At 34.0% G+C, this 15,253-nt stretch overlaps 1 protein-coding gene across 1 annotated transcript in view; it reads right to left on the bottom strand.

The window, feature by feature from the left end:
• The window catches only part of LOC132543178 (DENN domain-containing protein 3-like), a 46,396-nt gene extending 34,179 nt beyond the window's left edge, over positions 1 to 12,217 (bottom strand). The window contains exons 1-6 of the mRNA XM_060206647.1: positions 11,828 to 12,217; positions 10,517 to 10,901; positions 9,393 to 9,517; positions 7,624 to 7,766; positions 7,113 to 7,221; positions 6,593 to 6,793 (exon numbers count right to left, since the gene is read on the bottom strand). Of these exons, the coding sequence (XP_060062630.1) occupies positions 6,593 to 6,793; positions 7,113 to 7,221; positions 7,624 to 7,766; positions 9,393 to 9,517; positions 10,517 to 10,901; positions 11,828 to 12,217 (1,353 nt within the window). The remainder of the gene's footprint in view (positions 1 to 6,592; positions 6,794 to 7,112; positions 7,222 to 7,623; positions 7,767 to 9,392; positions 9,518 to 10,516; positions 10,902 to 11,827) is intronic.
• Between the last annotated feature and the right edge of the window lie 3,036 nt (positions 12,218 to 15,253).

A 15,253-nucleotide genomic window follows, 5' to 3' on the forward strand; every position in this document is an offset into this window, starting at 1 on the left:
TTTCTACGCATTGTGACATCAGTGTTGTAAAAACTGTCATATCGTCCTTATTTGTGAAGATACTGATCTACTGATTATATCTCATGAAACTGGAGTAATTACAAGTGAATTTTTTTTTGATTGATGACCTTGAGTATGTGGTGGATGTTAATGTTGATTCATAGGTCTGGTATGTATTTGCTGAAATATCGAAAAGAGTTAGAGCCCTCTGGCGGCAATTTTCTGCGTAAATAATGCAGCGATCTTTCAAATCGCTATTTTTATACTATGCCATGTAAACTGTCATTTTACAAGTAATTTATTATTTAAGTCACATAGAATTCCCTTTCACCCAAGAATGCTTCAGATCAAATTTGGGCAATATCCATCCATTCCTACAGGAGGAGTAGGATTTTACACAAATTGATCAATTTCCTCTACTGTGCCCAGCCCCTTCTATCCAAGAAGGCTGGGATCCACTGTTTACACTGGGGACAATATTTACGAAACTTCTCTATGTTGTCGGTCAGTTAGATTGGTTGATATCTGTATTGAATGTCAGTAAACTTTACTTGAATTAGTGGTAAGATATGATATTTACCTCTGATATAGATGTAGAGTGAGACTATTAACTTCTGATATAGTGATAAGTGATGCTATTTACCTCTGATATAGTGATAAGTGAAGCTATTTACCTCTATATAGTGGTAAGTGAAGCTATTTACCTGTGATATAGTGGTAAGTGAAGCTATTTACATCTGATATAGATGTAGAGTGAGGCTATTTACCTCTGATATAGTGATAAGTGAAGCTATTTACCTCTATATAGTGGTAAGTGAAGCTATTTACCTGTGATATAGTGGTAAGTGAAGCTATTTACATCTGATATAGATGTAGAGTGAGGCTATTTACCTCTGATATAGTGGTAAGTGAAGCTATTTACATCTGATATAGTGGTAAGTGAAGCTATTTACCTCTGATATAGTGGTCAGTGAAGCTATTTACCTCTATATAGTGGTAAGTGAAGCTATTTACCTGTGATATAGTGGTAAGTGAAGCTATTCACCTCTGATATAGATGTAGAGTGAGGCTATTTACCTCTGATATAGTGGTAAGTGAAGCTATTTACCTCTGATATAGTGGTAAGTGAAGGTATTTAAGTGAAGGTATATACCTCTGATATAGTGGTAAGTGAAGCTATTTACCTCTGATATAGTGTTATTTACCTCTGATATAGTAAGTGAAGCTATTTACCTCTGATATAGTGGTAAGTTAAGCTATTTACATCTGATATAATGGTAAGTGAAGCTATTTACCTCTGATATAGATGTAAGTGAAGCTATTTACCTCTGATATAGTGGTAAGTGAAGCTATTTACCTCTGATATAGTGGTAAGTGAAGCTATTCACCTCTGATATAGTGGTAAGTGAAGCTATTTACCTCTGATATAGTGGTAAGTGAAGCTATTTACTTACCACTGATATAGTGGTAAGTGAAGCTATTTACCCCTGATATAGTGGTAAGTGAAGCTATTTACCTCTAATATAGTGGTAAGTGAAGGTATATACCCCTGATATAGTGGTAAGTGAAGCTATTTACATCTGATATAGTCTGATATATATTTACCTCTGATATAGTGGTAAGTGAGGCTATTTACCTCTGATATAGTGGTAAGTGAGGCTATTTACCTCTGATATAGTGGTAAGTGAAGCTATTTACATCTGATATAGTGGTAAGTGAAGCTATTTACCTCTGATATAGATGTAAGTGAAGCTATTTACCTCTGATATAGATGTAAGTGAAGCTATTTACCTCTGATATAGTGGTAAGTGAAGCTATTTACCTCTGATATAGTGGTAAGTGAAGCTATTTACCTCTGATATATGGTGGTGAAGCTATTTACCTCTGATATAGTGTAAGTGAAGCTATTTACATCTGATATAGTGGTAAGTGAAGCTATTTACCTCTGATATAGTGGTAAGTGAAGCTATTTACCCCTGATATAGTGGTAAGTGAAGGTATATACCTCTGATATAGTGGTAAGTGAAGCTATTTACCTCTGATATAGTGGTAAGTGAAGCTATTTACATCTGATATAATGGTAAGTGAAGCTATTTACCTCTGATATAGTGGTAAGTGAAGCTATTTACCTCTGATATAGTGGTAAGTGAAGCTATTTACCTCTGATATAGTGGTAAGTGAAGCTATTTACCTCTGATATAGTGGTAAGTGAAGCTATTCACCTCTGATATAGTGGTAAGTGAAGCTATTTACCTCTGATATAGTGGTAAGTGAAGCTATTTACCTCTGATATAGTGGTAAGTGAAGCTATTCACCTCTGATATAGATGTAAGTGAAGCTATTTACCTCTGATATAGTGGTAAGTGAAGCTATTTACATCTGATATAGTGGTAAGTGAAGCTATTTACCTCTGATATAGTGGTAAGTGAAGCTGATCTGATATAATGGTAAGTGAAGCTATTCACCTCTGATATAGTGGTAAGTGAAGCTATTTACCTCTGATATAGTGGTAAGTGAAGCTATTTACATCTGATATAGTGGTAAGTGAAGCTATTTACCTCTGATATAGTGGTAAGTGAAGCTATTTACATCTGATATAGTGGTAAGTGAAGCTATTTACCTCTGATATAGTGGTAAGTGAAGCTATTTACCTCTGATATAATGGTAAGTGAAGCTATTCACCTCTGATATAGATGTAAGTGAAGCTATTTACCTCTGATATAGATGTAAGTGAAGCTATTCACCTCTGATATAGATGTAAGTGAAGCTATTTACCTCTGATATAGTGGTAAGTGAAGCTATTTACCTCTGATATAGATACAGAGTGAGGTTATTTACCTCTGATATAGTGGTAAGTGAAGCTATTTACATCTGATATAGTGATAAGTGAGGCTATTTACCTCTGATATAGTGGTAAGTGAAGCTATTCACCTCTGATATAGATGTAAGTGAAGCTATTTACCTCTGATATAGTGGTAAGTGAAGCTATTTACCTCTGATATAGTGGTAAGTGAAGCTATTTACATCTGATATAATGGTAAGTGAAGCTATTCACCTCTGATATAGTGGTAAGTGAAGCTATTCACCTCTGATATAGTGGTAAGTGAAGCTATTTACATCTGATATAATGGTAAGTGAAGCTATTTACCTCTGATATAGTGGTAAGTGAAGCTATTTACATCTGATATAGTGGTAAGTGAAGCTATTTACATCTGATATAGTGGTAAGTGAAGCTATTTACCTCTGATATAGTGGTAAGTGAAGCTATTTACATCTGATATAATGGTAAGTGAAGCTATTCACCTCTGATATAATGGTAAGTGAAGCTATTTACCTCTGATATAGTGGTAAGTGAAGCTATTTACCTCTGATATAGTGGTAAGTGAAGCTATTTACATCTGATATAATGGTAAGTGTGATAAGTGAAGCTATTTACATCTGATATAATGGTAAGTGAAGCTATTTACCTCTGATATAATGGTAAGTGAAGCTATTTACCTCTGATATAGATACAGAGTGAGGTTATTTACCTCTGATATAGTGGTAAGTGAAGCTATTTACATCTGATATAGTGATAAGTGAGGCTATTTACCTCTGATATAGTGGTAATGTGATATAGATGTAGAGTGAGGCTATTTACCTCTGATATAGTGGTAAGTGAAGCTATTTACCTCTGATATAGTGGTAAGTGAAGGTATTTACATCTGATATAGTGGTCAGTGAGGCTATTTACATCTGATATAATGGTAAGTGAAGCTATTTACATCTGATATAGTGGTAAGTGAGGCTATTTACCTCTGATATAGTGGTCAGTGAAGGTATTACCTCTGATATAGTGATAAGTGAGGCTATTTACCTCTGATATAGTGGTAAGTGAAGCTATTTACCTCTGATATAGTGGTAAGTGAAGGTATTTACCTCTGATATAGTGGTAAGTGAAGCTATTTACATCTGATATAGTGGTAAGTGAAGCTATTTACCCCTGATATAGTGATAAGTGAGGCTATTTACCTCTGATATAGTGGTCAGTGAAGGTATTACCTCTGATATAGTGGTAAGTGAAGGTATTACCTCTGATATAGTGGTAAGTGAAGCTATTTACATCTGATATAATGGTAAGTGAAGTTATTTACCTCTGATATAGTGGTAAGTGAAGTTATTTACCTCTGATATAGTGATAGGTGAGGCTGGTAAGTGAAGCTATTCACCTCTGATATAGATGTAGAGTGAGGTTATTTACATCTGATATAGTGATAAGTGAGGCTATTTACCTCTTATATAGATATAGAGTGAGGTTATTTACATCTGATATAGTGGTAAGTGAAGCTATTTACATCTGATATAGTGGTAAGTGAAGTTATTTACCTCTGATATAGTGGTAAGTGAAGCTATTTACATCTGATATAGTGGTAAGTGAAGCTATTTACATCTGATATAGTGGTAAGTGAAGTTATTTATCTCTGATATAGTGGTAAGTGAAGCTATTTTCATCTGATATAGTGGTAAGTGAAGCTATTCACCTCTGATATAGTGATAAGTGAAGCTATTTACATCTGATATAGTGGTAAGTGAAGCTATTTACATCTGATATAGTGGTAAGTGAAGCTATTTACATCTGATATAGTGGTAAGTGAAGCTATTTACATCTGATATAGTGGTAAGTGAAGGTATTTACCTCTGATATAGTGGTAAGTGAAGGTATTTACCTCTGATATAGTGGTAAGTGAAGCTATTTACCCCTGATATAGTGATAAGTGAGGCTATTTACCTCTGATATAGTGGTAAGTGAAGTTATTTACCTTTGATATAGATGTAGAGTGAGGCTATTAACCTCTGATATAGTGGTAAGTGAGGCTATTTACCTCTGATATAGTGGTAAGTGAAGCTATTTACATCTGATATAATGGTAAGTGAAGCTATTCACCTCTGATATATTGGTAAGTGAAGCTATTTACCTCTGATATAATGGTAAGTGAAGCTATTTACCTCTGATATAGATACAGAGTGAGGTTATTTACCTCTGATATAGTGGTAAGTGAAGCTATTTACATCTGATATAGTGATAAGTGAGGCTATTTACCTCTGATATAGTGGTAAATGAAGTTATTTACCTTTGATATAGATGTAGAGTGAGGCTATTAACCTCTGATATAGTGGTAAGTGAGGCTATTTACTTCTGATATAGTGACAAGTGAGGCTATTTACCTCTGATATAGTGATAAGTGAGGCTATTTACCTCTGATATAGTGATAAGTGAAGCTATTTACATCTGATATAATGGTAAGTGAAGCTATTCACCTCTGATATAATGGTAAGTGAAGCTATTAACCTCTGATATAGTGGTAAGTGAAGCTATTCACCTCTGATATAATGGTAAGTGAAGCTATTTACCTATATAGTGGTAAGTCACCTCTGATATAGTGGTAAGTGAAGCTATTAACATCTGATATAGTGGTAAGTGAGGCTATTTACCTCTGATATAGTGGTAAGTGAAGCTATTTACTTCTGATATAGTGACAAGTGAAGCTATTTACATCTGATATAGTGGTAAGTGAAGCTATTAACATCTGATATAGTGGTAAGTGAAGCTATTTACATCTGATATAATGGTAAGTGAAGCTATTCACCTCTGATATAATGGTAAGTGAAGCTATTTACATCTGATATAATGGTAAGTGAAGCTATTTACCTCTGATATAATGGTAAGTGAAGCTATTTACCTCTGATATAGATACAGAGTGAGGTTATTTACCTCTGATATAGTGGTAAGTGAAGCTATTTACATCTGATATAGTGATAAGTGAGGCTATTTACCTCTGATATAGTGGTAAATGAAGTTATTTACCTTTGATATAGATGTAGAGTGAGGCTATTAACCTCTGATATAGTGGTAAGTGAAGCTATTTACATCTGATATAGTGACAAGTGAGGCTATTTACCTCTGATATAGTGGTAAGTGAAGGTATTTACCTCTGATATAGTGGTAAGTGAAGGTATTTACCTCTGATATAGTGGTAAGTGAAGGTATTTACCTCTGATATAGTGGTAAGTGAAGGTATTTACCTCTGATATAGTGGTAAGTGAAGCTATTTACCCCTGATATAGTGATAAGTGAGGCTATTTACCTCTGATATAGTGGTCAGTGAAGCTATTTACATCTGATATAGTGGTCAGTGAGGCTATTTACATCTGATATAGTGGTAAGTGAGGCTATTTACCTCTGATATAGTGATAAGTGAGGCTATTTACCTCTGATATAGTGATAAGTGAAGCTATTTACATCTGATATAATGGTAAGTGAAGCTATTCACCTCTGATATAATGGTAAGTGAAGCTATTTACATCTGATATAATGGTAAGTGAAGCTATTTACCTCTGATATAATGGTAAGTGAAGCTATTTACCTCTGATATAGATACAGAGTGAGGTTATTTACCTCTGATATAGTGGTAAGTGAAGCTATTTACATCTGATATAGTGATAAGTGAGGCTATTTACCTCTGATATAGTGGTAAATGAAGTTATTTACCTTTGATATAGATGTAGAGTGAGGCTATTAACCTCTGATATAGTGGTAAGTGAGGCTATTTACCTCTGATATAGTGGTCAGTAATGCATAGCTGGATGATAGGAACACTATCCTCTCCTCCATAAACAGGGCGGCCAAAACTTGGAGTATCTGATCCTCATGGAAACTGATGAAGACTAAATGAAGTGGTATATCAATCACAGATTTATCTGCCTTCACAGGGGGATAGATTGTAAATGGCTGTTTGTCGTGGAGACATATTTCCTGAAAAGTTTCATTAAATGATTATAATCATAGCAGCAACACATACCAAAATACATGTAGATCAGAAAAAAAATTTATCTTCAACTTTTCATTTCCCAATAATAGAAATATATATAAAAAAAAATGTAATTAGATATACCCGTAACTGAAATCCCATTTGATATTGTAATACATCAAACTTTTTAACTGAGGAAAACTATTTCTTTTAGAAATTTCTTCTTCATGTTAAAATTTTTTTCTTGTTTCTCAACAATTTAATTGTCAATAATTTCATCGATTTACCAGTTATAAACAATATATAGTTCCTGTAAAAACTTACGACTGCCACCGGACCAACAGGAGGCACAGGAGTCAAGGTCACTGTATGGGAGATCTCCTTTATGAAGGCCAGCATATCATCAGGTTTTTGTGATATAAGGGACGTCATGCTGTAACAGATCAGAAAATGAGTGTACAACTCATATGAGATCTTATAAAACAAGTCTTAGAATTTTTTATCTTTGTGAGTCTTGGCAAGTAAAATTTAAAACTTCACAATGAAGTTAAAATCTCATATAAAATGAAAACAATTCAAGATATTTTTTATAGCATAACCAAGGCAAGTTACATTTTGGCAGGTTTTAATGTAAAAATGAGGAGTACAAAGACAGAGGCAGTAAATTATCATACTGTCATTATCATGACATCACAATTGATTTCTGACTGATGCAACACATGATACACGCTCCAGGGTACATTAAATCAGTGACATATCTCACGAAATGCCAAAAATAGTACAGATAAATTCACTGTAAATGTTGTGATAAAATGCCAGTAAATAGCTCACTTACTATGATAGTATATCCTTTGTAGTGGAGAAGTAAGGGAATTTAGAGATGAAAATGCCACAGTGGGGGACGAAAGTCCTGTATTGACCAGCGGTCAAAGCTTCCATTGTAGTGTCCAGAGTCATATATATATGGCCACGCTCATCCTTCAAGTTAATCAAACAAGAAAAAGTGCAAAAGTTGTTCAACATGCATACAATGTATTTAAATGACATCAGAGTTAAAATACACCAAAACATACATACAAAAAACAAACAAAAAACAACAACAAGAGGCCTATGGGCTTTAACAGTCACCTAACTGTAAAGACTTATATAATCAAGAGGCCATATAGGCCTAAGACAATTGCTCAACTACTCTTGAGCATACAAAGAAGACATGGTTGGTTCATAAAAATATTTTCTGCAAACTTGAAATCATATCCTTAATATACATAAATATATATGAATGTCATTACTCCTGACCAATTGCTTATGGAAAAACTCATCTTTTAGGTCTCAACTCATTTAACCTAAGAGACCTTGAATATAGGTCAAGGTCAATTATTTGAATAAATTTGGTGGCCCTTCATCCACTTATGTTAAAGAAGCAATATCTACAGCCTGGATTGTTTTATTAATGAGAAGAAGTCTCATGAAGATTTTAACACATTTGACACCTATGAATTTAAAAGTGGGTCAAGGTCATTCATATTGACAAAAACTTGGTAGCCCGTCATACCAGCATGCTGTAGGCCCAATATCAGCACCATGGGCCTATTGAATTTAGAGAAGAAGCTGTTAAAACATTTGACATCAGTGACAAAAGAGAGTCAAGGTCATTCATTTGAACAAACTTGGTAGCCCTTCATCCTACCATGCTACAGGCCACCTGAGATTTTGTTTCAGATGTCCTAATAAAATCTAAATTGATGGTAAGTACAAAAGAGGTCCATGGATAGTAATATTCATCTGATAACATTCATCAAACACTCATTTCAGAAATTATTGCAGTTTCAAACAAAATTTGGTTGAAATCCACTTGGGCATTTTGGTATACAAGCATTGGTGAAGAAAACGTCAGCTTAATTCCTCATTTCGGGACTCATCCCCCAGTTCTCATAAGATTTATTTGCTTTTTGAATTTAAAAAATAACTAACATCCCCAAGTGATGATTTAGTTCATGTTAAGAGGAGTAGGGGTTTTAAAACACATTTTTACCCTAATTCCTGATTTGGGATCAAGCCTCTGAGTTCCTATGTGTCAAATCAAATTGCCGAATTGAGGAATTAATTGTCCACTCCTATAATGATGTTTCTGACCAAATTTGGTTGAGATATGCTGAGGCATTAAGGAAGTGTTTTAAAGCAAAATTTTACCAACTTCCCAATCCATGGCCTTAATTCTCAGTCCCCAGGTGATGAAACAAATTTATGAATTTAGAAAATGATTGCCCACTCCTCCAAATTTGGTTGAAATCCACTTGAGTGTTATGAAGGAGTAATGTTTTTAATGAAGAAGTTAACAGACGGTGCACAACAATGGACAAAACACAATGGCTAGAAATATGATGAGATTCTGAAAAGTACTTTCACCCTAAGTTAGGTTTTGCCCCCTGTCTGAATGACGAACTTAGGTCTATATTGCCACTATTGTAAACTGATTTTTAACAAAAATCTGTACACATTTATATGGGCTGCAGTTACAGTAGCTGCAGTTACAGTAGTTGATAAATCTATAGCAAATATTTCAGGAAATCCTTGCCATTCAACAGAGAGAACTGAAACTGATACCTTTTCCACAATGAAAGATCGACAGAAGGTCAAACAGGTAGCATAACTTTTGTTTCCCGACATATCTGTCAGTACAAGAAAGTGAGCAAAACTCTCTGGCTTTGTTGCATAGATCTTCATATTATCTGTAATTGATAAAAATGTAGTTATTCATCAACATTAAAATTAATGAAAATCACATACAAGAAAATAAATTAGATGTATAACATGGAGCAAATAGACATATAGAGAATACATGGTCATCGTCTTACAAGGCAAGCCACTTTTGTCTTTCTGTCCCAAAATACGGCTTATATTTTAAGATTTTCATAAATCAACTTGTTCATTACAACATGTAAAATTGCCTCTTTCAACAACTTTTTATATCTTTAAATGTAACATTTGTGTGAAGTCAGAGAGTAATTCTGTCAAATTACAGCACATGCTAAAATTCAGCTGTTTTCTGTCACTGCTGAATACAGCAAGAATGTATGTGGCAGTGCCAGTGGCAGGATAAATATAATTATATGACCATCACACCAGCTTTAAGGTAGTTATTAATAGGTCCTGTCCTAGGTTTAAGGTAGTTATTAATAGGTCCTGTCCTAGGTTTAAGGTAGTTATTAATAGGTCCTGTCCTAGGTTTAAGGTAGTTATTAATAGGTCCAGTCCTAGGTTTAAGGTAGTTATTAATAGGTCCTGTCCTAGGTTTAAAGTAGTTATTAATAGGTCCTGTCCTAGGTTTAAGGTAGTTATTAATAGGTCCTGTCCTAGGTTTAAGGTAGTTATTAATAGGTCCTGTCCTAGGTTTAAGGTAGTTATTAATAGGTCCTGTCCTAGGTTTAAGGTAGTTATTAATAGGTCCTGTCCTAGGTTTAAGGTAGTTATTAAAAGGTTCTGTCCTAGGTTTAAGGTAGTTATTAAAAGGTTCTGTCCTAGGTTTAAGGTAGTTATTAAAAGGTTCTGTCCTAGGTTTAAGGATATAATTACACAGAGAATATTAAATAAACAAATTAAATAAAAACAACTTGAGCAAGGACTCACATAGATATACCACCTGTACCTCTATATGAGAAACAGTGATAAAAGTTTCTACAGAAAATTAATATAATTGAGGTGTGTATCTTTGAAATTTTTGTTATTACCTGGGAAACAAAATGTTGTAATAGACTTAATGACTTCTTCAGAAACTGGAAAGTCTAAGTTACTAAATGAAAATTGACTGTGAGCAGCATTCATTGTTATCCTGCCTCCACCCTGAGGCCAACGTATTGACATGAGACGAGTGACATTAGCTGGAGTCACTGACTGGTTGCGGAGTTGTTTCCCTTGTTTTTGTTTCAGAAATCGAGAGGAGGAGTCTGTGTTACTACAGTAGAAAGCCTCTTGGAGATTAATGGATGGATATTCCATGTCTTTGCGAGGATACGGAAAAAAATGCATCATGGTGGTGGCTGATAGAGCTGCTAACACCTGAGGCTCGTAATCTTGGGTGTAGAGATTGTCTAGTATATCCTCATTACTGGAGTCCTATATCAGTAAAACAAACGCAAATGTCAAATTATATTTAAACATTACAGTTCACACTGTAAGAATATATTTTAATACCAAGGAATTCTTTTATGATAAAATAAAAAAAGCAAAAATCCAAAAGGAATCTTGGCTGTCACCCACATATATAAATCTCTGAGAATTACAAACTTCTGTCTGATGATCCATTGTACCACATATATAAATCTCTGAGAATTACAAACTTTGTTAATGATGATCCATTGGTGCCACATATATACAAAATCACCAGAATTACAAACTTCTGTCTGATGATCCATTGGTGCCACATATATAAATCTCTGAGAATTACAAACTTCTGTCTGATGATCCATTGTACCACATATATATATAAATCTCACATATAATTACAAACTTCTGTCTGATGATCCATTGTATCACATATATAAATCTCTGAGAATTACAAACTTCTGTCTGATGATCCATTGGTGCCACATATATAAATCTCTGAGAATTACAAACTTCTGTCTGATGATCCATTGTTGCCACATATATAAAACTCTGAGAATTACAAACTTCTGTCTGATGATCCATTGGTGCCACATATATATATAAATCTCCATTGGTGCCACATATATAAATCTCAGAGAATTACAAACTTCTGTCTGATGATCCATTGGTGCCACATATATAAATCTCTGAGAATTACAAACTTCTGTCTGATGATCCATTGGTGCCACATATATAAATCTCTGAGAATTACAAACTTCTGTCTGATGATCCATTGGTGCCACATATATAAATCTCTGAGAATTACAAACTTCTGTCTGATGATCCATTGGTGCCACATATATAAATCTCTGAGAATTACAAACTTCTGTCTGATGATCCATTGTACCACATATATAAATCTCTGAGAATTACAAACTTCTCTGAGAATTACAAACTTCTGTCTGATGATCCATTGGTGCCACATATATAAATCTCTGAGAATTACAAACTTCTGTCTGATGATCCATTGGTGCCACATATATAAATCTCTGAGAATTACAAACTTCTGTCTGATGATCCATTGGTGCCACATATATAAATCTCAGAGAATTACAAACTTCTGTCTGATGATCCATTGGTGCCACATATATAAATCTCTGAGAATTACAAACTTCTGTCTGATGATCCATTGGTGCCACATATATAAATCTCTGAGAATTACAAACTTCTGTCTGATGATCCATTGGTGCCACATATATAAATCTCTGAGAATTACAAACTTCTGTCTGATGATCCATTGGTGCCACATATATAAATCTATTACAAACTTCTGTCTGATGATCCATTGTAGCACATATATAAATCTCTGAGAATTACAAACTTCTGTCTGATGATCCATTGGTGCCACATATATATATAAATCTCTGAGAATTACAAACTTCTGTCTGATGATCCATTGGTGCCACATATATAAATCTCTGAGAATTACAAACTTCTGTCTGATGATCCATTGTACCACATATATAAATCTCTGAGAATTACAAACTTCTGTCTGATGATCCATTGGTGCCACATATATAAATCTCTGAGAATTACAAACTTCTGTCTGATGATCCATTGTACAACATATATAAATCTCTGAGAATTACAAACTTCTGTCTGATGATCCATTGTACCACATATATAAATCTCTGAGAATTACAAACTTCTGTCTGATGATCCATTGGTGCCACATATATAAATCTCTGAGAATTACAAACTTCTGTCTGATGATCCATTGGTGCCACATATATAAATCTCTGAGAATTACAAACTTCTGTCTGATGATCCATTGGTGCCACATATATAAATCTCTGACAATTACAAACTTCTGTCTGATGATACATTGTACCACATATATAAAACTTACCTAGCTGTTATATGGAACCTTCTTTATATAGAAATCCAATAAGTGTTACCCAGTTGTTACCTAACATTATATATTAATGTTGGCCCCTGACCTTGTCCTCAGATTTATCAAATGATAAGAAATAATGTAAGTCTCATATGAATGGCCTTTATGTTATCTGTTTTAATTAGAGTTTGAGGCCCTGACAAATTGTTACAATTGTGTTACAATGTCCAAAATGTCTTACTTACAATTGATATACATAAATATATATCATACATATGAGTAAAATAAAGGAATCCCAACATCCAAGAACTGTTCTTCTTTTTATTCCGGTATGGTAATCATCGACATGTTTCGACGGCTATGCGGCCGTCATCAGGACGACTTTACAATGTAATTTACTCCTAAGCTGCTGATTTGTGGTATCCATTCAGGAACATTGCCGCTTTCTTAAACTTCAAGACTGTTGGTTCTCTCATCTTATCATATATCATACATGTATGATCAATGAAGTAATAGTGACAGTACAGACAAGTGAATTGTCAAATTTTCGAGGCAACCTGCCCCCTTATCAAGACACAAATATTACACAAATTACATCACATACATAGAACATAAAACAGATATAAAGTTATAAACTAAAATCGAGAGTGGTAGTGTAAATGTAGGGTATCGATAATCCCTTCGGCCGATGGACACTGAAGGCCCTTTATAAGGGACGAAAAACCATCTTAAGTTGTGATATGAAAGATGGTGATTCAAATATCACAAATATTTTATATAAATCTCTGTACCTTGTGCATTGTAGCCTTATATACATATAAGAATTAAACAAGGAAATGAAGAAAAAGAGTTTTTTTTTAAATAAATTAGTCTATAAGTTTAGATCATCTGAAATAAATTGTCATGTATAAGCAAAATTTCTTAGAAAAATATATACAGTATTCACTTAATAAATGTTTTACAAATAAACGAAAACACACAATTTCCATCAAATAAACAATGAGATAACACACAGTTACCTGATCAATGAGAACACTGCAGCACACAGGTACAGTTAGAGAGGTTGGGTACTGTGTTTCACACAGATTAAATCATTTATCAGAAAGTATGTATTATGTCTAGTCACACCCCAGTGTCCACTGGTACAAATATCTTAAGTAAATACATGTATTATTCATATAACCAAGCTTGTGTACTGCCCAAGTGATTAATTTCCTTCCACACTGGTGCAGCATGTTCACTACCTACGTTGATACAAGTTGACCTTGGACTGATCGGATGAAGGAGTCAAAAATGTGTTTACCTGTATTGGAAAAACATAAAAAAAAACCACTACCCTGATTCTATCTACAAAGTGAAGAAATACATTATATGGGTTCATACTGGAATCAATAGAATAGTTATGATATACTATGGTAGGTACAATAAACTGTAGTGTACAATACTGAAAGAGATGCAACCTATAATTTTCTGAACAAAATGTTTGGAGAATTAGGAGTTTAAAATTCCTTATGGATAGTAAGGGGAAATGTACAACATAATCACACATGGTTTTGTTTGACCAACAGCATCACATTCTGCAATATCACTATATTCAGAATTTGTATTTAAAATGTGTGAATGTGCAAATGAACGTAAAGAATATTTCACAAAAGGAAGTTAGAACAAGTGTTCTAGAGGGCTCTGTTGATCAACAGTAATCTTGTCACTTTTTATAACTAATTTCTGTTATCAACTGGGAAAGTTGACAAGTCTTAAACCATAAGACATATCGGAAACACTCTAAGAAACAGATAAGATTGTAAATGTTGTGTCAAAGTTGCTTCACAAGGTCAAATCTCCCTGTGAAGTTTATCTCTGTACCATGGAATATTCTTCACTAATGGTGTGTGTTTATCATTTTTAGTGAGACTGGAAGTCACACGAAGTATCAGTTTCCATGATGATTTAATAGAAAAAACATTTTACATCTATACAAGCTGAATCTATGTATAATCAGCTATGATGTTCAGCTCAAAATTACAATAAATCTCTTATTTAAGAAGTTCACTGTTGAGACTTCCTGAAGATGGACAATATAGCTGACTCCTTTATCTGGAGAGTGGGTCAATCTCAAGGTCATTTTTGGTAGAATTTCATAAAAGCGTGCTCCTGATTCAATTACAGAACTAGAGACCTTTTCGGTGTGGGAAAGATATGAATACATTTAACCCATATGACCTTTAAAGTTAGTCATTTGGTGTAACTTCACAGTGAGCATGTTGATTATTGTGAAGAATTTGCCAATTAAGGAAGTATATATACTTAACTAGGGAACACAATATTGTTTAAGCTAAAGAAACAGTTGACATCTTTGGTGAGCTAAAAACTTTTATCAACTCATTAGATCCAATACAGTGATCTCATTCCGTGATCTCAATCAATACTTTGTGTATGCCTAGGAAAACATTTCCTATCCTTTAAGAAAAATGACATCAACAAAATTACA

This window comes from Ylistrum balloti, unplaced genomic scaffold (genome assembly GCF_031769215.1).
Source record: "Ylistrum balloti isolate Yb309-2 unplaced genomic scaffold, AGI_CSIRO_Ybal_v1 Utg369742, whole genome shotgun sequence".
NCBI lineage: Eukaryota > Metazoa > Mollusca > Bivalvia > Pectinida > Pectinidae > Ylistrum > Ylistrum balloti.